General features: G+C 45.9%; 1 protein-coding gene across 22 annotated transcripts in view; it reads right to left on the bottom strand.

The window, feature by feature from the left end:
- The window catches only part of CEP112 (centrosomal protein 112), a 420,211-nt gene that overhangs the window by 53,322 nt on the left and 343,668 nt on the right, over window positions 1-23,221 (bottom strand). The window contains exon 24 of one of the 22 annotated variants that reach the window (XM_082441872.1): window positions 20,394-20,755. The exons of the other annotated variants lie outside the window; for them this stretch is intronic. Within the exon in view, the coding sequence (XP_082297998.1) occupies window positions 20,627-20,755 (129 nt within the window). The 3' untranslated portion in view covers window positions 20,394-20,626. Of the gene's footprint in view, window positions 1-20,393; window positions 20,756-23,221 lie in introns of those variants that run through there. 22 annotated transcript variants of the gene reach the window in all.

Raw genomic sequence — 23,221 nt, 5'->3', positions numbered from 1 at the left:
GACACCACGAAACCCTGGTGACCCTCCGCCCTTTCCAGCTTTTTGCCCCTCCTCCTGTTCTTCCCTTTAAATTGTGGATCTTTCCCAAACCACGTTCTTATCGCTCCATTTCTCTCTCTAAACAGACTTCTTTAGACAATCCATTTCATACATTAATAAAAGTATGTCTATAATCTGAACGCATACCAGGCCCTGTGTCAAACGTTACCCTGGAAAAGCACTGGCTCCTGTGTATATGACAAATTTATAAAGGAATAGTTACATCATGTAAATAGCACTAAAGAGAAGTCTTGGCAAGCATGGAGGAAGGCAGGACGTGGGAAGGAAGACCAGCAGGGAGGTGAGGTGTGCCTTGGGGGCGAGCAGGGAAGGGGTCCGCACAGATTCACTGCAGAGGACAAGGCGTGGCCACACGGAGGGCTGGCTGCTGGCGGCACAGGGGGCCTGGCAGGCGGACGGTGGGCCTGGAACCAACGAGCAGAGGCAGCCTGGGCTCCCGTGACGGGCCTCGGGGGCCTCGGGGACTATGGATTCTATCCTGCAGTAAAGGGAACCGCCGAAGGGCCCACGGTGACCAGCTGGACAGATCAGGAAGAACATCCAGGTGACAGTGTGGCAAGTGGTGGCACTGAGGCCCTCTGGACGTGCTCTCGGAGCCTTGGCCAGACACACGCGCGAATCCACGGGACCAGCCGGGGAAAGAGCGTGTCTCCGCTCTGCCTGCCAGCGTGGTAGAAAGCTGTGCTCGAAGCCTCACGACCACCCGTGCCAAGGCTGGGCACAGGGATTTTGCCGAGGGTTAGGAATACAGAATGAGGCAGAACGGCAAGTTTCAGGTCAGTGAGAGATGTTGCGGAAACCCTAAAAAAATAAAAAGAAATTTAAAAAGCACAATTTTACAGACTGTCTAACATAAAATGTGCAGGACCATCTGCCTTGGGAGGTCCCCCTGTCAGAGCCGGGAGACCATCAGGAGGCCACCTCGATGCCACGAGGGCCGTGGGGCCGGCTTGGATAAGAGTTGGGGAGAAGGGATGGGCCTGGGGCGGGGGGGGGGCAGGCGGGGGTGGGAGAAGAGCCAGAGACAGAACCTCGGGGCTTGGTAAGAGCGCGCCGGCGCGGGTACGAGAGCGGAGGGTTAAGGCAGGACCCCAGCATCGGCGGCGAGCAGCCGCCACCCACCAAGGCGGGGAGCACGGTGGAATTAAAATGTACGGACAAGGAGAGAGAAAAATAAGTTCCCCGGCGACACACGTTCAGAAGCAACATGACGGCAGGGGCCTGAGCATGAGAACACGCGGCCGAGGAAGACACAGCTCGGGGGCGGAGCGACCATGCGCGGACACGTGCCCGGTAACAGCGGGTCTACTGGCGCCTTCCTGCCGCCGATCCCCAAGCCCGGCCGCGCTCCCATCACCTCACGAGTCCTCCCGCCACCTGCTTCTCACCCGCGCACGGCTGTCAGCAGCGTCACGCCACCCCACCAAGCTCAAGACGCAGCTCCGGGCGCCCCAGCAGCTCGCCCGCTGTCCTCTGGTCGGCGACGCAGCCGCCTCCCCGCGCCCCGGTTTGACGCGCGCAGTCCGGCCCCGCCCCGCCCGGGGCCTTGGCGCTTCTCCCCGCCTCGCCTGCATCGCTCTGCTTCTCCCTGTACGCCCTGCTACCTCCCTTCAGAAGCCTCCAGTGACCTGAAATGACTCGGTTCGGTTGTGCTATGTTTAGACTTTAACGTGATCCATTAAAATGTAGGAAAAGCAGGAAGAGAAAGTTCCTAAGTCACACATTCAACAGTAACAATGATACCAATGGTTTGCCTCTTAGAGTATGATGTCAAAAAAGAAATGATGGGTTGAATTACATGCCTGCCAAAAGATATGTTCAAGTCCTAACCCACAGAACCTCAAAATATGACCTTGTTTGGACACAGGCTTGCTGCAGATGTAATTAGTTAAGATGAAGTCATACTGGAACAGGTGGGCCCTTCATCCAATCTGACAGGTGTTCTTATAAGAAGAGGAGAAACACCCCGGAAGAGGTGGGCCACGTGACAATGGACGTAGAGACTGGGGAGTGAGCCACCTACAAGCTGAGGAACCCCAAAGATCGCGGAGGACCCCGGAAGGGAACAGAGGCAAGGCAGGATTCCTCCCCGGAGCCTTCGGAGGGAGCCTGGCCCTGCCTGAGTTCAGACTTCTAGCCTCCAGAACTGTGAGACAACAACTTTCTGTTCTAAGCCCCCCAGTTTTTGGTACTTTGTTATGGCAGCCCTAGGAAACTAATATACATGGCAAGAAAATTCCCTTGTTTTACATATTTTCTCTCTGAAACTCTACCCCGCCTCCACTCCTATCCTATTACCCAGTTCTACACCTCATTTCATCCATGTAAGGACCAAGAGTATTCTCATTATGAGACAATCTGGAAAACTGCATTAGGAGAGTATTACTGCTATTATATGTACTCACTTGTTTTCCTGTAATTTTGTGTACACAGTCCTATCAGGTTAGGAAGGAGCCCATTCCAATATCACGTTGGCACATTCCTACACGTGATGGAGAAAATTCCTAAGACGTGAAGGTAGAGATTGTTAGGTGAGCCTTTCCGGCACTCCCATTCAGAGAGGGGATGGAAATTATATATATGCCAGGTTAAGTGTTTTTCTTCTCTTTTTCTTTTTCACCCTTAGGATGCTGCAATATCTGGAGCCAATACTTATGAAGGAGGAAGTTTAAAACCTTCCGTTTAAACCACTTAGAATGAGAGGGTTTGCAAAGACCCTGCTTAATGTTCAGCTGACACACTGTCAGAAACGTTTATCGTGCAGCCTTCTGAAGTTTCTTCCACTTCCTTTCGGTTATTGAAGCTTGGACTGCAGTTTGTTATCAGCAACAAAGCATACACATGATAGTGTTTTTACAGTCATTCTTTCAGTTTGATTTCTGAACTACTAAGCAAAAGTCAATTCTCTGATCAGAAAAATGATTAGTGACCTAGTTTCATGCTGAATGCACAACACAGCTGATTTCTGAGGTCACTTTTATATGGATCTGGAGACAGTGTAAGGGGCTTAGAGATGTCACTTAAGTGTTTAGCATCTTCGGATATAAAAATGTGCCACTTTACTTTAGGCTCTAATTCTTTCAGTGCAAATTAGGAAACAGCAACTTACATTATTGAGATTTCTCTGGAAGCTTAATTCCTAATATAAATATCTTGGCATTGACTATACCTCCAGCTCACATTTGTGCAAGAGGAAGCAAAACTCTTTCTAGATAATTCAACTGAATGATATTTTTAAAAATACATACAATGTGTTAGACATCATGTAGGAAGCAAAACGTGGAATAAGCCATGGTCTCACCTTTTAAGGCGCTTACACTATCTTGGAAGGTATGTGATAAGGACAAAAAGCAGGCGAGTTCTGTAAGTGTCTTAAGTGTCCAATTGAGAGAACAAAAGGAAAAGGAAAGGACACAGGAAGAAGTTCCACGACACCGCAAAGAAGCAAGCAGATCAATGCAGAAGGTGGGACATTCTACAGGCCAGCTGATTGGGCCTCTGCAGGAAGTCACCGGCGTGGAACAGAAAGCAAGGAGGGGTCTGCTTTAGACTGAAAAAGATACAGGATATGGAACAACCAAACATAATGTTCAGATTTTGTTTGGATCTTGATTAAGACAAATCAACTTAAAATGGCACTTTTGAGGAAAACTGGGGATATCTAATTATGAAGCAGGTATTAGATGATACTAAAAGATAATTGTTAATTTTCTTAGGTATGACACTGGCACCGTGGCTGAGTGATATAGTGTCCACATTTTCCGAGAGGCATTCTGAAATATGTGGGATAAAATGACGGGATGTCTGGAATTTGCTTTAAAATATTTTCGCCAAGAAAAAAAGGAGAAAATGTAAAACAAATATGGCCCAATCTTGATAATTGTTGAAGTTGCATGATGGATACATTGGAGTTCATACTACTAAACTCTCTACTTTGGGGTATGTTTGCAAACTTTTATAATAAAATTTTTAAAAAACCCACATACAATTAAATGACCTGGGGAAAAAGCACAAGGTGATGAGGAAAGTCTTCTGGTAGGAAGTGGCGTTTGGGAAAAACCTTGAATAACAGCAACAACTCTGACAGGCAGAGGTGGGGAAGGGGGAAGATTGTCTGCTAAAGAAACAGCATTTGCAAAGGTAAATAAGAGGAAATAAACCCATCCATATATGGTCAATTAATCTATGATAAGCAGGCAAGAATACATGATGGAGGAAAATAGTCTCTTCAATAAATGGTGCTGGGAAAACTGGAGAGCGACACGCACAAGAATGAAACCAGACCACTGTCTTACGCCACGTACAAAAATAAAGTCAAAATAGATTAAAGACACTCTTGAACGTAAGACCTGAAACCGTAAACCTCCTATAAGAAAACATAGGCAGTAAGCTCTTTGGTATTGGTCTTAGCAATATTTTTTTGGACCTGTCTCCTCAGGCAAGGGCAACAAAAGCAAAAATAAACAAATGGCACTACCTCAAACTAAAAAGCTTTTGCACAAGAAAGGAAACCATCAATAAAATGAAAAGGCAACCATCGACAGAATGAATGGGAGAAGATATTTGCAAGTCATATAACCAATAAGAGGTTAATATCCAAAATATATAAAGAACTTATACAATTTAACATTAAAAAACTCAAACAACCCGATTAAAGAATGGACAGAAGACCTGAACAGACATTCCTCCAAAGAAGACATACAGGTGGCCAACACACATGAAAGGATGCTCAACATCACTGATCAATAGGGAAATGCAAGTCAAAACCACAATGAGATATCACCTCACACCTGTCAGAATGGCGATTATCAAAAAGACAAAAAATAACAAATGTTGGCGAGGATGTAGTGAAAAGGGAACCCCCATGTGCTGTTGATGGGAATATAAACTGGTGCAGCCATTATGGAAAAAAGTATAAAGATTCCTCAAAAAATTAAAACTAGAACTACCATACAATTCAGTAATTCCACTTCTGCATATGTATCTGAATGAAACGAAATAGTAACTCAAAAAGATATGCACCCCAATGTTCACTGAAACATTATTTACAGTAGCCAAGATATGGAAGCAATCTATGTGCCCATGGATAGATGAATGGATAAAGAAGAATGGAATACTACTCAGCATAAAAAAGAACGAAATAATGCCATTTGCAGCAACATGGATGGACCTAGAGATGATCATACTAAGTGAAGTAAGCCAGACAGAGAAAGACAAATACCATATGATATCATTTATATGTGAAATCTAAAAAAAATGATACAAATGAACTTATATACAAAACATAAATAGACCCACCCAGACATAGAAAACAAACTTATGTTTACCAAAGGGGAAAGTGGCGGGGGGGGGGGGAGGGATAAGTTAGGAGTTTGGGATTAGCAGATACACACTACTAAATTTAAAATAGATAAACAACAAGGACCTACGGTATAGCACAGGGAACTATATTCAATATCTTGTAATAGCCTATAAGGGAAAAGAATCTGCAAAAGAATGTATATATGTATATATGTATAACTGAATCACTTGGCTATACACCTGAAACTAACACAACATTGTAAATCAACTATACTTCAATAAAAAATTTTTTAAAAAAAGAGAACATGAAGGATTAAAACTTTTTGTGAGGGCTTCCCTGGTGGCGCAGTGGTTGAGAATCTGCCTGCCAATGCAGGGGACACGGGTTCGAGCCCTGGTCTGGGAAGATCCCACATGCCGTGGAGCAACTAGGCCCGTGAGCCACAACTACTGAGCCTGCGCGTCTGGAGCCTGTGCTCCGCAACAAGAGAGGCCGCGATAGTGAGAGGCCTGCGCATCGCGATGAAGAGTGGCCCCCGCTTGCCACAACTAGAGAAAGCCCTCACACAGAAACGAAGCCCCAACACAGCCAAAAATAAATAAATAAATAAATAAATAAATAAATAAATAAATAAATAAATGCAACTGCAGGAAAAAAAAAAACTTTTTGCGAGTTACTGAATTAACAGTAACTGTTTCCAGGAGTGTAAGCGTTACCCCTCTAATCACTAGGAGTAGCACGTGATAAATACAAGGAAAAGCCCTTAATAATGTCTTAACACCTTTCAAACTAACTTGAGTAAAAGACAATAATGTGCGAGACTTCATGAACTATACAAGAACTAGCTTGAATCAAAAGACCCAGCACACTTAATGTAGGGATGCAAATCGTTAAAAAAATATTTTTAAGCAAAAACCAAAGCTGTTTCTTGGTAGAATGAAGCCAAAATATATTTGTTCAACCTTAACTTCATCAAAGGGTTGCTTTTACTAATGAATTATGCCTGTAACTAAAACCGTAAGGCTAGCACAGGTTTTTTGAAATGAACTGCCACAAACCAAACACCTACCTACGGCTTAAGATAAGGGTGGTTTCTCGTCAAAATTGGTAAAACTCATTTTAGTGCATTGCAAGATGTGGCCTAGGAAATCTGACTCTTCAAATAAATTTTTAAAAATTCTATTTCCTCATTGATTCACTAGCATGGCTTGTTGGCCCAACTTCAGAATAGCTGAGGCCTCTCAATCCCCCACTAGTAGATCCACCTCTGTTCTAGGACCTGACATCAATTTTAAAACTTTATGTTTTACTTCTTTTTATGTTTTTATGTTTTACTTCTGATTGTAAAATAATACGTGCGAGTTGAAGAAAAATAGAAAAGCATAAAGAGGAAAATAAAATGTCCATACTCCCTGCACCCAGATACACCTCTCTGAGCCCAGCGTCTTTCTCCCGTCTCCTCCCCACGCGCACGAGAGCAGCACGGCTCACCGAGTGAGCTCATAAAGCCTCCATCCCCCCGTCTCCCACTGTTCCTTTAATCTTGCTTCATGCACGCAGCTCTTCCACCCCTCGGTGAGAACTCAGAAAGGGGCCTTGAGTTTCCTGGTCCCTCTAGTCCTACGGCCACTTTAAGCTGCACACGTGCTCTTGATCCACTTGGATCATTCTCAACACATTCAGTTTGTTCCTAATTCAATTTAATCTAAGGCAAGACACATTCAAGGGACTCCAGAACACCAGCCCATGATTTGTTATCAAGGCACTTCGACTTCCTGTTTGTCTTTGAACAGGGACAGCGGGGTGGTCCTGGGGGGGCCCCCGCACCCCAGTATCCCTGATGATGGCTGAGACGGGAGAGGATGTGGGGTGTCTCCTGGCCTCCTCCCCACGCTAGTTCTTCTAGGTTATGCTCCTCTGGGAACACCCCTCCACGTTTGCCTTCCCCTTGGCCCCTTGCGTGCTGCTCTCAGCCAGCTGGATGCGGGGGTCGTCTTGCCTCCCCACCCCCCATTCTGCAGAGAGCGGCATGTGGGGCAGAAGTCTCACTTTCACCCAGTGCTCCTGCAACGGATGTGTATCACAAGCCCACTGTCCTCAACAGAACAATTCCCGAGATGCTGCAAGTGAGGGAAACTGGGGTGAGGGATGAATGGTTCTTGCCCTCATGGGGTAATTTTGATGTTTTTCCCTATAACTCGCGGATAAGACACACAGAAGATGAATAATAGGACAAAAAATAAACACCTCTTTATCCACTTCTTCTGGGTCTCCGAGGAGACTATTCTGTATTTATATGTCAGGTGGAAAGTAGTCTGGAGAAAACGATGTCTAACATTGCTTATATCGCACGCAGGAATAGTTGCAAAGACTTTGGAGAATGGCGTATTAAAATGCTTGCGGCACTGACACGAAGCAGGGCAGCCCCACCCTCCATGTGTAGTGACCGCCCTCTTGCATCTGACCAGCAAAGCCCAGACCAACATATAATTTCTGCTGCGCCATGGGGCTTCAGAAGGGTTTTGAGCAACAAAAAAAGCCTTCTGCTTTCTCCCCAGCAAATGTAAATAGTGACCAAAATAGTACTAGAAAGTAAGCTGGGCTAGAGCTGTCTGGGCCCTGCTCTACTTTTCACTTTTGATGAGAAGATGTGAGTGAGTCTGTCCTCTGTGTAGGCGGGCGCACGGGTGACACTCAGAAGCAAGGACTAGATGGGACTCAGGGCTGTGCACCATGGAACTGTAACGAAACGTCGTTTATGCCAAAAATCAACTGTGCCAGGCTGAACTGGCTAATGCTGGGTCAGGAACGAGGTGAAAACTGGGCATAAAAACTAGGAAAGGCAGACTCAAGGCACAAAACACAAGGGAAGGGACTTCCCTGGTGGTGCAGTGGATAAGAATCTGCCTACCAATGCAGGGGACACGGGTTCGAGCCCTGGTCCGGGAAGATCCCACATGCCACGGAGCAACTGAGCCCGTGCGCCACAACTACTGAGCCTGAGCTCTAGAGCCCGCGAGCCACAACTACTGAGCTTGTGTGCCACAACTATTGAAGCCCTTGCACCTACAGCCCCGTGCTCCGCAACAAGAGAAGCCACTGCAGTGAGAAGCCCACGCACCGCAACAAAGAGTAGCCCCTGCTCATCACAACTAGAGAAAGCCCGTGTATAGCAACAAAGACCCAATGCAGCCAAAAAAATAAAAATAAAAATCTTAAAAAAAATTAAAAAAAAACACAAACACACGGGAAACACGTTCGAAGCATTCGCAGCCTAGTACACTGACAACCCAAACCCCACTGCAATCTCCATACATCAATCATTCTCACTTTTCCTGTGTTTTTTCTGGTTTCTGAACTTTATAGTAAGGTAGGTAGATGACATATGGCTCCCGAGTATTCTGGTAGCTTACGGAAACGCATAATGTAAGGTGGGAGTAGAGGATGGCTTTTCCAGCAGATAGTAGTGGTCTAGGGTGTTACCAGGTATGCAGACAATTAGAACCTGCTGATATAATTAAAATTATTACATAGCCTTCTGAAATTGCTGTTTTTATTTTGGGGAAACTCAAGTCCAAATCTGCAAAGGATACAAATTATATTAACTTTAGAAACAAAAACATAAGAAAAATCTAAATATAGCCATTTAAGGAAAACCTATACTGTCTAAAGAACAATTTGGGAGTTATTTTAAGAGCCACGCCAAATTGTTGTGCTGCACGTTGGTTCCTAACAAAACAAGTCCAGGTGACGGCAGAATGCAAATATTCCATGAATACAGTCCATTTCTATCCCTCGAATCCTTTGAGAGCTATGATTTCCTGCAGGCCAAGTCAGTTTACTCTCCTTCTGCCGTAAGCTCCCCTCCAAGGAGCTGAAGGACATGACACGCAAACTGCCTCTGCTCTCTAATTCTGGCCTCTCTTCACACGCGCACACGAGCTTCCCAGCCACACTTGTAAAGGAGCCTTTGAATATCAGTTCTTCAAACCTTGAATATAATCTTCACCTAAGTTATGCAAGCATCTTCTACCTTCTCCTCTCCAAAAAGGATTTGATTTTTCCCAAGACAATATGTCCCTTTGAGCTTCAGTTTTCAAAAGTGAAAATTAGAGCAGGGCCCAGACAGCTCCACCCCAGCTCTAACACACCCTCCCAGCCCCCGCCCACGTCTCTCTGTGTCCCACACGTTCACATGCATACGTATGTACATATATTTTTTTTTTTCATTTCCCTCCCCACAGTGTAAATATGTGACATCTTTAGGTAATTCTGTTTGTCACATCTAATTTTCTTTGGGTTGTGATAACGCAACTGATCAAAGTGTAAAAAAGCCAACAAACCAGATATTTTACAATATTCTTTTTTGGGGGGAAGGTCTATATAGTGTCCAAATTTTCACCACTGACTTGGCAATTACTGGCCACCGATGTGAAGATGAACATTACCTAGCAGAATATGCTTCTGTCGGTTGGCTCTTCTCCCTTCACCTCTGGGTTCAGAGTGTGAGTGAGCGGCCCTGGCCGTCTCCCTCCCCGAATCCTACGCTAATCAGCCACCTGTGTCCTTAGGCATGCTCTGAGGTCCTCCACTCCCTCTCCTCTGAAAACCTTAACTTCGCCTCCATTTTGTTAAATTAAGCAATCCCATATTCTGACCTGGTGAAAGAGACAATATCATTAAAGATCTATACACACGGAAACAGTGGGTGTATTTAGGCAATAAAAATAGTCCCCTCTGGAAGCTTCTGAGTAGGGGAGGGACATGATTCGGTCTGTTTAGACATGGGGCTGATTTATCTGCTCTAGGGACACACAGAAGAGCTGGACGGGACGGAACAGGGAGGCTCAGGAAGAGTCGGGAGAGAGAGGCAACAGGCGTAAATCGGGTAGAAAGCAAAGGGTGAATTCACGGCGCAGAAACAGCAGACTGTGCAGGAGTCAAGGAAGGGAAAAGGCAGCCGAGGAGCCAAGTATAGCTGGGGTCACGTGCAGTGAGAGTGGGGAGAAAACACACTGAGTTCTAGATTCTGAGAGCTCATCCACACAGGGGTGTCCACTCACGGCAAACTAGGGTCAAAGTTGTGATTCTTCTGCAGAGCGATCCGAGGTGAGTTTACTGAGGGAAAAAATAGAGAAAAAAAATCATAGAGCATTGGTGCAGAATTTATATTTAGGGCTCCCGAAGAGAAAAGAAGACCCAGTGAATACAACCATAGGGGACGTTTTAAGAGGAGTGTGGAGCAGTGGTTACCAGGGTCCACGGCTTCGCGACCGACAGCATCCATCCCATCACCAGCAACGTGACCTCGGTCACAGTAACCACCGCCATCCCCACTCTCACGGCTAATACGGAACACAAGTGGGCGGAAGTCGATCATTTTTAAGAGTGTGGTTTTATTAGCCGGTAGATGTAAATGCCAGATTCGTTTCTTCCTTCAACATACATTGAACGAGTGCTCACTATTTGCCATATACTGAACTGGACGCTGGGCATCAAGCAAAGAACCAGAAAGGAAGGCACGGGGAGAAAGCAGAGACCAGCACAGCCCTGCTCTCCAGAGGGTATAAGAGGTCGAGAGGGGAGGCGGTCCAGGTGGCGGGTGGGAGGAGGGTACTCAGGGTCAAGTCAAAGCTTGTATCTGGGGGAAGAGGTGAACCTGAAAAAGCTTATTTAACCTCTATGTGTATGAAATATTATATTGTACCATTGTGAGACCCAGTATCCACCATTTATTACAATGTTTCTGTTGGGAAATGCGTTTCCATTTGGGTTGCAAGGGAGACATCTTCCTACAATAGCCTTGGTGGTGTGTGTAATCGATTCAAAATTTGGCGGGTAAAGGTGGGAATGAGAGTCGGGATCATGACACTATAAGGAGAAAAACAATTAGAGAATACGAGGCCACAAACGGGCATTTCAGGGAATGATGTGATTCTGAGGGCCTTGCTGGGAACCTGATGGGGCAAGAAAGTTGTTATGGCAAATGGCAGACTGGGAGTCATGCTGCAATCCCAGGTCTGGATTCTAGAAATTATTAATATTGCCATAACTTTTCAGTTAAAAATTGCACTTATACCTACAGAAGCCAGTCTCTAAACAATGGTGCAAATAATTCAAGCCTAAAGACATTCTCATCTGCAATGAAATTTATATTTACATGTTCCGTTTTATTTAATTCCTAGAAAAAAAGCTAACCTTTATGACCGGGCTTTCATTGGGGAATACAATTTGCTCAGCTAAATAAATACATATTATTGTAGGACTTCTGACTACACCACTCTTAAAAGCCTTTGCTATGAATTTTTTTTTTTTTTTTTTAAAGAGATATGCTCCCTGTACATTCACAGTAATTATTCTGGAATCTAGTCTTTGTTTTCAGATTCCTGGGGGATATTTTTCTTTTTTTTTTTTTTAATTTTTATTTATTTATTTATTTATGGCTGCGTTGGGTCTTCGTTTCTGTGCGAGGGCTTTCTCTTGTTGTGGCAAGTGGGGGCCACTCTTCATCGCGGTGCGCGGGCCTCTCACTATTGTGGCCTCTGTTGCGGAGCACAGGCTCCAGACGCGCAGGCTCAGTAATTGTGGCTCACGGGCCTAGTTGCTCTGCGGCATGTGGGATCTTCCCAGACCAGGGCTCGAACCCGTGTCCCCTGCATTGGCAGGCAGATTCTCAACCACTGCGCCACCAGGGAAGCCGTATGAATTTTAAACCTTCCCCAGAAACAGCCTTTGAAAGGACGTCGTGTACCTCAGGCAAGTGGCCAGATGGGCAGCACACGGCTCACTCTCTCTCTCTAAACTGTAATGATCTCACAGATAGGAAGGCAGGTTAGTCCCAGAAGACAGAGAAAAACTCCAAAAAGACACCAGGAATAGAACAAAAATAAGGTTTTGAAACTGATCTGATGATTTTCAGAAATGCCATACTATGGTCACTGTACATAATTTTTACCTATTCTTTTGATTAGCGTTTTTTCCTCTCTGGCCTTTGAATCCTGGCTCTTCCTCCTGGCTCCAGGGCTTAACCTAAAAGCAGACATTTGGAAGTACATATTCTCATGCAGTATCCCCTAGCGCAGGAGCTATACTTTGTAGATGCCATATGATAAATACAAAGCACTGCTTTGAAAACTTTTTTTTTGGTCAAATCTCTTTTTCCAGACTCGCCTGGCTTTCAAGTTTTAATTTTCCTGCACACCATTTCTTGGAAAACTAGTAGCTAGAGAATTTGTGCCCGATGAGGCATGGGTGGCGGAAGGTGAAAATGTTTCAAAGGGCCCCTGACTTCTTGGCCAGGAAGAAATACGGGACATACACGTAGAGAAGCTGATTGCTCTGTCTTGCCCACTGATGGGCACTTGGCAGGCAGACCTTAGAAGCATCTGAAGCAATCTCACTCTAAAAACCAAAGGGAACGATACAATTTTTTTGCCTGTAGATATTTTTTTCTGACAACTTTTCTCTATTAATGTAAAATGTATCTATCTCAACTCTCAGTACTTGACTAAGTGAATGTCCTGGAATGTTAAGGCGATATTTTGCTATATCTTAACTGGAAGTTGCATTTACCATTTTAATTTCGATCAAATATTTACTAGTTTTCTCTAGAATATAATCAGTGATTAATTTTTTTGCAAAGCGCCTCTTTCAACTCATCCCGTTAGGAAGACAGCTTCTTTTCATGGACCCCTTAATTTTAATGTCTATTTCATTAGCAGTTAAACATGTATTTGTATTAAATTCTATTGATTTCATTTTGGGAGGATTTAGCTGAACTTTTGGGGGGGGACATATTTCTTTATGTTTATTGATAAAACATTAACAAATGTCATGAAACAATCCAGCCTGAACATGCTGAAACAAAAAGTGGGATAAATATCCTAAGGAGAAAGGAAAAGAAGTCCAGCTTTTCAGAACTTCTAGATGGTCTAGGGGTTGATAACTGAAGGAGGATAGACCAGAAAATGTTCTTATCTTGGGGTAAAACCTGTAAGTATGATTGTTTTTTCAGCCCTAAAACTTTGTCAAGTGTTGCTGCATGAAAAATTCAGAGAGATGCTATGAACGATTTGCCCCAGAGAGACGTACAGAAAACAGGAAAGAGGAGGGACTGGGCGGGGGTGTGAGGGTGAGTCTGAGGACATGCCCCAGACGCGTGGTGGGGAACACAAGGGTTCAGGGATGCTTCGGAAATTAAATCGCTTGCTTCCTCTGCGTGCCTGTTGCCATAAATGTAAAACATTGATACAAATGAACTTATTTACAAAACAGAAACAGACTCGCAGACTCTGAAAACAGACTTACGGTTCCCAAAGGGGGGGAACGTCAGGGGTGGGGAGGGATAAATTAGGAGTTTGGGATTAGTATATACACGCTACTATGTATGAAACAGATAATCAACAAGGGCCTACTGTACAGCACAGGGGGCTCTACTCAGTATTCTGTAATGACCTGTATGGGAAAAGAATCTGAAAAACAAATTTGTATATGGAGAACTGAATCACTATGCTGTACACCTAAAACCAGCACAACGTTGTAAGTCAACTACACCCCAATAAAATTTTTTTAAAAATTGTTTTTGAAGAAAGGAAAGTGCTTTCTGAGGGGCACTCTGTCTTCACCGATTCATACAGGCCACACTCGAGTGGACACTAGGCCTTTATCCACCAGTGACCATCCGGCGGGCCGACACACGAGCGCGGGGCGACCACGAGGTGTGGGCACCAGCCTGGGCTCGGGGCTGCGGCGAGCGACCCTCGTCCTGCTGGAGCCCAGCGCCCAGCGCCCAGCGCAGAGGTGACGGCCGTCACCAGGCCCGTGCGCCCGTGGCCGGAGCGAGTCCGAGCCCACAGGGGGCCGCAAGCGCGTGGCGGAAGCCAGTCCCGGGAGGCGGCCGCGGCCAGGGCAGCAGTCCTCGGGTAGACGCGTCGGAGCCGAGCCTGTGGCGCGGGCGGGGCGGGAGCTGAAGATGAACGCGAGCCCGGCAGGTCGCAGGGGTGGCGAAGGAGCCAGGTTGGGGCGCCAGCGGGGCGGAGGCAGGAGCTAGTGGGTCGCGGAGCCCCGTAGGCCTGGGGGAGCCCGGGGGCCGGGGGAGGAAAGCCGGCGCGGGGTGCGCGGGAGGGCGGCGCCCGCGCAGCACCAGGACACGGGGGCGCCCCCTGCACGAGGTGGGGGCCGAGCCAAGGGGACGGGAGGCCGCGGGACAGGCCGCCTGCGGCGGTGAGCGAGCAGCGGGAAGGAGGTCAGGGCCGCTAGCGGCGCCCGGGAGCCGGAGCGGGTGGACGGGGCCCGGGCACGCCGTGCAGTCTGCACGCGATGAGTTTCAGGCTCCTGCAGGCTACGCCGGGGTTTGTGTGGAAGCCCAGGGCACTTCCAGAAAGGTCTGGAATGCAGTGAGACCGGGGGCGTGCGGGAGGGACAGAACGCTGCTGGCCGTCCACGTCCAGGCGGCAGTGCAGGAGGCCGCGTGCGTTCCCCCCCCCCGAACCAGAAAAGGGGGCCAGAACGGTCCCCGAGGATCGACGGGATTCGAGGGCAAGAGGGACACAGAGGGCCGAGCAGGGGGCCGCCTCCACCGCGCCGGGGGCTGCAGGGGCCGCAGAGCGAGGGCAGGGCTCCGAGGGCTGGGCGACGAGGACGCCGCCAGCAACGCAAGGAGCGGTTTCCGTGAGGGACGGGGAGCGAAGTCAGACTGTAAAGCGAGAGGAAGCGAGCGGGCGCGGAGCCCACACAGTGGCCCGAGGGGACGGGGTCGAGAGGGGGTTACTCAGCAGGGCTCCACCTGACCATCCCTCAACTCTCACTGGATCGGGTCTTGAAACTCATGATTGAACAATTACATATACGCAGGACTTCATAAGTGGAAGCACTGTTCTAAATGCTGTTCAAGCAGTAATTCATTTAATTCTCACAGCAATCCCTGCACATCTTTTGTAACTTCCATTTTTTGAAATGAGGAAACTGGGGCCCAGAGAGCCCAGAGAGTAACTTGTTTGAGGTCCCACGGTTTCTAAACGGTGGAGCGGGATTTGAACCCAGGCAGTCTTGGCTCCAGAATCCACGTTATTAAGCCCTGCACGTCTCTGAAATGCAACACAGGGGAGCATCTCTAAGAGGATGCTTTGAGCCTCAGAAAAATGAAACAGTGGTAACAAAAAGACGGGGTTTCGGGTAACACTTCACAGTTTGGCAAAGGTTGAAAAAATTACTCCAAGAGACCCCAGAGCCTGCCATTTTCAGACCACTGTTAGTGTCCTTCCAAAAATAAAGAAGGCTGCTGTACTGACGCCTTTTGTTCATTCATTGATCATTGGACATCATAGAAATAAAGCCATCTGAACGACATGGATTCTCAAAATGATCGGTTTCCTCTTGGGAAACGAATTCTTTGGTCTTCTCACAAACCAATCGTGGCGTGTCTGCCAAAGATCCACGTCTATGAGGCGGTGAGAGACCGTTATTCACCAACATTTCCCTCCTTTGAAATGCTCTGTAAATTAGGTAACGTGCTTATAAAGTTGCTTTTCAAATCATGACCTCTATTCTAAATTGGCCTTAAACATTTTGATTCCAAGGACAACTAGTGATAATTGTAAAAAATCACAGCAAGCAACAAGGCCAACTACAGAAGGAAACATTTCTTCAACAGTCCAAATAAGCAATGACCTCGCTGAGCCCCAGTCTAAAAGCCAAAGGGAAGTTCTACTTGAGTCACAAGGAACCGCATAAGACGGTGAGGGAGATGCTTCGTCCATTTTGGCAGCTCACATGTATTTTAAAGTAAAATGCATTTTACTTTATTTCCATTTTCACGTGTGTTTGAATACATGGAGCACGAGGGCAAGACCAAAGACGTGGGAGCCTTGGGTTCGAGGCTTGACGCTGCCAACGGCGACGTGAAAAGGACCGCGCACGTCCCCTCAGCTGGGCTCAGGATTTTTATCTGTGAGATGGGATGAGGATGGGAGAATGGGAGGTTGGGGAGTGAATTCTCTAAGAGTCTTTTCAACTTTAAGATTCTATTAATCCATGAGATATAACGGGACTGCGATTTTAGCTGGTATAAAACGCAAGTTTCACAGGAACCCACTAGATTTAATACTCTGCTCCTTAAACTTTGTTAAGAATAAAGGGAGGATGGATGAGAACAGGAAGATGGTGAACTCGAGTGGAAAACTCAGAAGAAAAGAAATCAGAATAAAAACTCAGCTAGAGAAAAGGTGACTCAGGATCTGATAGACAAGACGGTTATTTGAAATGACCAGCGCTCAGGATCAGTGTTAATGAAAAAGCGTCAGGCCAAGAAGGGAAGGCGGACTTGTCAGCAAGGCTGAGACAGGGCCGCAGCAAATCTGCTCACGCGGAGGAAGACCCGCTTTCCAGGCTGGGCGGGACTGCAGGTCAGGTGTACACCTCTGGCCTCTCCGGTTCAGCGTAACTACCTCGTAGTTCATTCTAGCTGCTCGTTGTGTTCAAGGAAGAAGCCGTGCCTGGTCAGATGGAGAACACGAACCATCTTGCGAGGTTCATCCTGAACTTGCTCCACATTCTAACAGGAGTCCAGACCGTTTCTGCATCCTTCCCCTGGGAGACATGAACTTACAACAAGGTGCTGTTTACTGAGTACACCAAAGAAAAAAATCAGGTCAGACTCAGACTCTGTAAACAAGGATCTGCAGATACGATTTAAAAATAAAAGGAGGGACTTCCCTGGTGGCTCAGTGGTTGGGAGTCCGCCTGCCCATGCAGGGTTCGAGCGCTGGTCCGGGAAGATCCCACGTGCCACGGAGCAACTAAGCCCGTGCGCCACAACTACTGAGCCTGCGCTCTAGAGCCCGCAAGCCACAACTACTGAGCCCGTGTGCTGCAACTACTGAGCCTGTGCTCTAGAGCCCGCGAGCCACAACTACTGAGCCTGCGCTCTAGAGCCCACGAGCCACAACTACTGAGCCTGTGTGCCACAACTACTGAGCCTGCCCGCCTAGAGCCTGTGCTCCGCAACAGGAGAGACCACCGCAATGAGAAGCCCGCGCACTGCAACGAAGAGTAGCCCCCACTCGCCCCAACTAGAGAAAGCCCGCGCACAGCAATGAAGATGCAACGCAGCCAAAAAACTAAATAAAAACTAAAAAATAAAATAAAATAAAAGGAAACTAGATAAGCCAGCTTGGAAGATAGAAAAGTAAGTAAATATATCTCTCTGAGGAACACCGATATTCCTAACCAATATTCCAAATATTGCTAACATTTGAAATAGTTGGCTTTTTAAGCAACAATGAAATACTACTGACAAAAACAATTCACTGCAGGAGAACCAGCAGTCCAGCTGAGATCTGGTCTGAGCTTGATAGGAAGACAAGTTCACTGGAAAGAACTTGAGAAGGACCCGGTTCCCTGGATGAGGAAATGCAGGCTAGCATCGCTTTTGAACTTGGAATGAATCTGCCCCAAGGAATGGCAAGAATATAAGATGGAAAAAGAGCAATTGGGAAGAAAAGAAAAAGTAATGCTTGTTTCTAAGAATGCTGCTGCTTTGTTTTATGAACTAGTCTATTTGTTTTGGCTGCAACTAAACTCAAGAATGTTCTCTGCATATTTTACAGTGTAGTTTATACACATCAAAGGAACAATCTCTCCTTTCATCATTATTTACACATAAAAATAATGCAATTTGTGGTGCATGTAAGATGTTACTTCTTAAAAACCTCTCGAGTCTAATTTATTAATTGCTTGAGATTTAAAGTTAAACAAGGGTGAGATGCAAATCATATGTTACTCTGAAATATTTTACCACCAAATCTTGGTTTATTAATGAGATGTTGAGCAGCCATATGAATATTTATTTAGGTGGTTAGAGGGCTTTCTGAAGGATCCTGGAGCAAGTGACAGAAACATAAAAGCAAAAGGGTCTTGCCTCTCAAAAAAAATGGGGGCTGTGTCTTTGTTTTTAATTCTACTCTTTCCTCTGTGCTTCCAACATTAAAGCATTCCTGTAACCCACCAACCACCCCATATCTCTTCGCTCCAAATCTCTAGTTTCAGCTGCTACTACTGCTGCTATGATAGCAAAAGACTCCTATTGACATCCCTGGAAATGACATTTTGGTCTTTTTTGATGGCATGACAGCATCACATGAATTTTTTCCAATTATATGCATTTGGAAAATATAATCTATGTATAAAAACTAGGTTTATCTTCATTAATTTATTGATTTGATTTAGTTCCTCAAAAAGTCTGTGTAAAGCTATAAGTTAACTCTCTGTTTTATTTCTTTAATGCAACAAATTCCCTAAAAATAACACTATATAAATGTAAAGCAAAGTAAGCAAGGCCTGTCTTAAAATTTTCCCATGATTTACAAGGCATATTTATGCAGAATCAGTTGTGATAATACAACTGTGTATTCATAGCTTCACTTTTTTCTAAGAATGTATAACTGTTGGAAAATATATGTATATGTAGCTATGCACATATACGCATTCTATCTTTTCTTGAAAAGTATATATACACACACATACACAAATACACACACACACATATATGCACACATTCCATTTCCTTTTTTAAAAGGGCACCTGTATCTCAGCCTGTACGTGTCAGTGTAGGATCATGTAAACCACAGTCACAAATACATATGAATCACTCCCCCTCTTCCACGGTGGCCCAACCTTGAAGCTGCTGGGCCCACCCCTGAAGACACCACCAGCTCTACTCCTCAGGCCCCTAAATTACCGTCTATGTCCCCCCTCCCCACTTTCTGCTCTAGATGCTAAGTCCTTCCTCATCCTTCAAGTGAGATGAGCTCATCTAATTGTCGGGAAGAAAGTCTCTGATGAAACAATTTCACATTAGAGCAGGAACTTCTTCAAGTGGTTGAATGTGTTAACACATCAAGGATCTCTCATCTTCAGAGAGGAGTTTGCTAACCCAAAGGCTTAGGCATTTGATTGCAGACTGTGTGTGTGTGTGTGTGTGTGTGTGTGTGTGTGTGTGTGTGTATGTATGTGTGTATGTGTGTGTGTATGCGTGTGTGTGTGTGTGTATGTGTGTGTGTGTGTGTGTGTATGTGTGTGTGTGTGTGTGGATCCCTACTTCTTTTAACTGGAGGGTTGGTGCTGATGTGCTTAAAGCTGCCTTAAAATACAATAATAGACATAAAATTTAGCATATACTAATTCGAGATTATATGCTTTAAGTCAACTAAGTCTTTATTTTTGGGTGCCCAGTACTGTGGGTGCTATGCAGAAAGCAGAAACAAGAAGAGGATCACTAAGCATTAATGACAGAACCTCATGAAAGTATAAGGTTCCCCAGGGACCGGGGCAGTCAGAAAAACTTCCCAGAGGAGGCAGGGAGGACCCTGAGATGACCTCAACAAGGCTGAGGACAGACGAAGAGGCTGCAGTGAGCACGAGTGAAGGCAGGACGCGGCACTGCCGTGAACGTGAGGACAGCGAGAAGTCCAGCTTGGCTAGAACAGAACGTACATGCTGAGGAATACTGAGAAACCTGGATGGGCTTTGAAAGCCGGGCACAAGAGATTGACCTTGTCATTAAAAGAGATCCTTTAAATTCAGTTTAGTAATATGACATTGTAAGAAATGAAAACATCATCAAAAGACATAAAATGAAAAATAAAAAGTCCTATTGCTCTAAAATAACCAGTTACCCATTTCTGAGATGCATTCAGGCAACTTTAAATGTACATAGCATTCTGCATTCTTTTCACTTACTAATGTCGGCAATCTTGTCTCACTTTCACAGAGAGGTCTACTTCATTCTTTTAAAATGGCCTCATACTATTTCATTGCTTGCATGTACCATAATTTATTTTTCCCTAGCTTTTTGCTCAAATAGTGCTACAAAGATATTGTAGAGCCTGGCAACTATATCCACGGAACACATTCCTATGAGTGGAACCAAAGGTTCAAAGGTTATGTGCACTTGAAATGGCAGTACATTCCCCCACATTGACCTCCAAAGAGGCTGCACTGATTTAAACTTCCAGTAACGCTGCTGCATCACTGGCTATTTTTTCAGGTTCAAAATTTATGCCCATCAAGTGGCAGCCAGGCCCTTCAAAACTCTGCAGTTTCGATTTACATTTTTAACTTAGGAATGAGAATAAGCACATCTTCCCATATTTACTGGATATTACTTTCTGTCTGTGAGTTCTGTGTTCATATCCTTTGCTCTTTTGGTCCACTGGCTGGTTAGTATTTTCGTATTGATTTCTAAGCACTCTTTGTAAGGCAGGGAAATCAGTGATTTAAGATTTCTCTGGCAGAGTTCTTCATGCTGGACCGGAGCTGAGAGCTTTTGGCAGGGACACCAGCTGAGGGAGACTGTTTTAAATCAATCGCAAGTTGAGAAGGGCTCTGAACAGGGTCCTATCAGAAGAATAAGAAATACATTTTAGGACCCTGGTGATACACTTGAGATAAACGGGGATGAAGGAAAGAAAGGACAAAGACGAACCCAAAGTTTCTAACAGGAAACAGAAAGACTGGGGGTAACCCTGATAGACTGGAAAGAAGAGCCAATTTGGAAGGGAAGATGCTAATTTCATGTTGCAATTACTGAGTGTGAAATAGTGGTGCCTTCTCCAAAAGAAGACGATTTACAGGCAGTGGGAGATACGCGGCCCAACCAGGAATCAGGCAAGGGTTCTGGGAAGCATCTCTATAGAATTGACAGCTCAAGTCACAGGGGAGATGAGCTCACTGTGCAGGGAAAAGGAGAAGCAAAGCCCAGGACACGGGCTTGAGGACACCCACGAGGAGGGAGAGAGACCAGCAGAGGAGACAGGCCAAGAGAAGAGTGCGTTTCTAGAGCAGGGGTGAGCAAACAGTGGCCAGTGGGCCATATCTGCCACCTGGCCTGTCTTCCTAAATAAAGTTTTATTGGGACATAGCCTCGCCCACTTGTTGACTGACTGTCTAAGGCTGCTTTCACACCACAACAGCAAGAGCTGGGTAATTGTGACAGAGACTGTATGGCCCCCAAAACCTAGAATATTTACTATCCAGCCCTTTTACAGAAAAAGTTTTCCAAGCCTTGCTCTAGAAGGAAAGTTGTTGGTCAATTCGGTCAAATGCCGCATGGAGTTGGAGGATGATTAGAAGTGGGAAAACACCGCCCAATTTAGACAAGAGTTAGCAGGCTACTTCAAAGACTGTGGCATTGGGATTAGAAAAGGGGCTTTAAAGGGACATTTGGTAGAGTTGACTCATACGCATCAGAAAAAGCAGAGCACGAGGTTGGCGGGTAGCTAGAAAGCGTACCAGGAAGGGTGGTGAAACGCCGTCCATCCAGCCATCTGTCCTTACACCCCTTGTACTGCGAAGGCAGACGGTCCTCATGACCAGGGGGACCAGAGCTGGAAGGGAGCTTCATCAGGGAAGCGGGGGGAGGGGACCATGGGCAGCTGAAGGCTGGTGAAAGTTTAATAACGCTGGGAAAAGCTGGCTCTCAAGAAGCATGTGCAGCAGTGTGCCCCGATTTCCACGGTGCACGTGCTCCAGCTGGCAGCACTCCTGACAACGTACCAGTCGGCTCCTTCAAGCCAGCATACCAACTGGCTGATGCTGTCACCAGCGCTGAGGCTGGGGGATGGAGCCTAGGAAGACAGGAGCAGGGAGTGGAATCCTTTCCCAGGAAACCCTGGGAAGCAAGGGGTAGTGTCATGGTAGCTGGAAGGAAAAGGCACGAACTTCAATACTGGGAAGTGGTGACAGAGAGGCTGGCTGAGTCACCAGGCACTGAACAGAAGCTCAGCTTCTGCCAGAGTGAAGCAGCCATTTGTGGTGAGACATTGCCAAATTTTTAAAATAAAATTAGCTTAATATATTAAAATCATTATCAAGTCTTCCAATAATTAGGATCCTATATAACCCAGCGCTTCTGAATATACACATGTATGTAAATATATACAATTACCTGTATAAACACATATGTATACATGGTAATCATTCAGTCATTTTAGTTGTTGCTGCCTACATAATGATGAAATTATATATTTCAGTCCATCATACTGACATTGAAATAGCTTCTGATACAGTTCGGAATTATTAAAGATGAAAATATTTCCAAATAGTTATGTGTTAATTTTTTATACATTAAAAAACCTGAATGATACATCTATATTCCAATGTCTGATTAGCCACAGCAATTCGTATTTTGGACGGGGCAGTAACTGAATTAACCGTGTAGAGTCGCTTAACGACTCCGCTCTTGCAGAGGGTACCGTCCACGCCGCCAGGGTGGGGAAGAACCCGTCTCACCTGGGCTCCTGCAGTCACTCGCGGTCAGTCACGCGCTCAGCCAGCCAGCCCTACTCGATTCCTTAGTACACACAGGCAGGGTCCCAGGGGCTAAAAACATTTTTCATAGTGCTTGAAGGTTTTTTCCCACTGAACAAATAATCTTCAACTAGTCTTTAAATACAACAAAAGTCTGCCAGAGAGCAGACCTGGAGGAAAGGCGGGGGTCGAGCGCTTGGGGGGACCGTGCATGTCCTCTCCGCTCACGCACTGCCATCGCGCCTCCTTGCTCCAGCAGCAGGGCCATAGCTCACTGCCTCACTGTATCCAAGCTCGTCTTCTGCAGTACCCTTCCTGGACAATGGCACTCATGCTTTATGCTGCCGTGACTGAATGGCTGTCTTCCTTTCTGAGTGAGCAGGCAAGCCTTCTTGGGTGGGATGGGAAATACACCTCTCTTCTTAGCGTTATTCATTCCCATTCTGCGCCCTCCACGCCCTTAGGACGTGCAGGCAGGGGAGACGACAATTAAATAACGAGCGAGCGGGTCCCAAACAAAGCCATGTGATGCTAGGCACTGAGCTTTCTCTGTTT

The sequence above is a fragment of the Balaenoptera physalus genome, assembly GCF_965194825.1.
Source record: "Balaenoptera physalus genome assembly, chromosome: 20".
NCBI classification, from domain to species: domain Eukaryota; kingdom Metazoa; phylum Chordata; class Mammalia; order Artiodactyla; family Balaenopteridae; genus Balaenoptera; species Balaenoptera physalus.
Note: the sequence above shows the minus strand (reverse complement) of the source record. Positions and strands in the feature narration are given on the sequence as shown.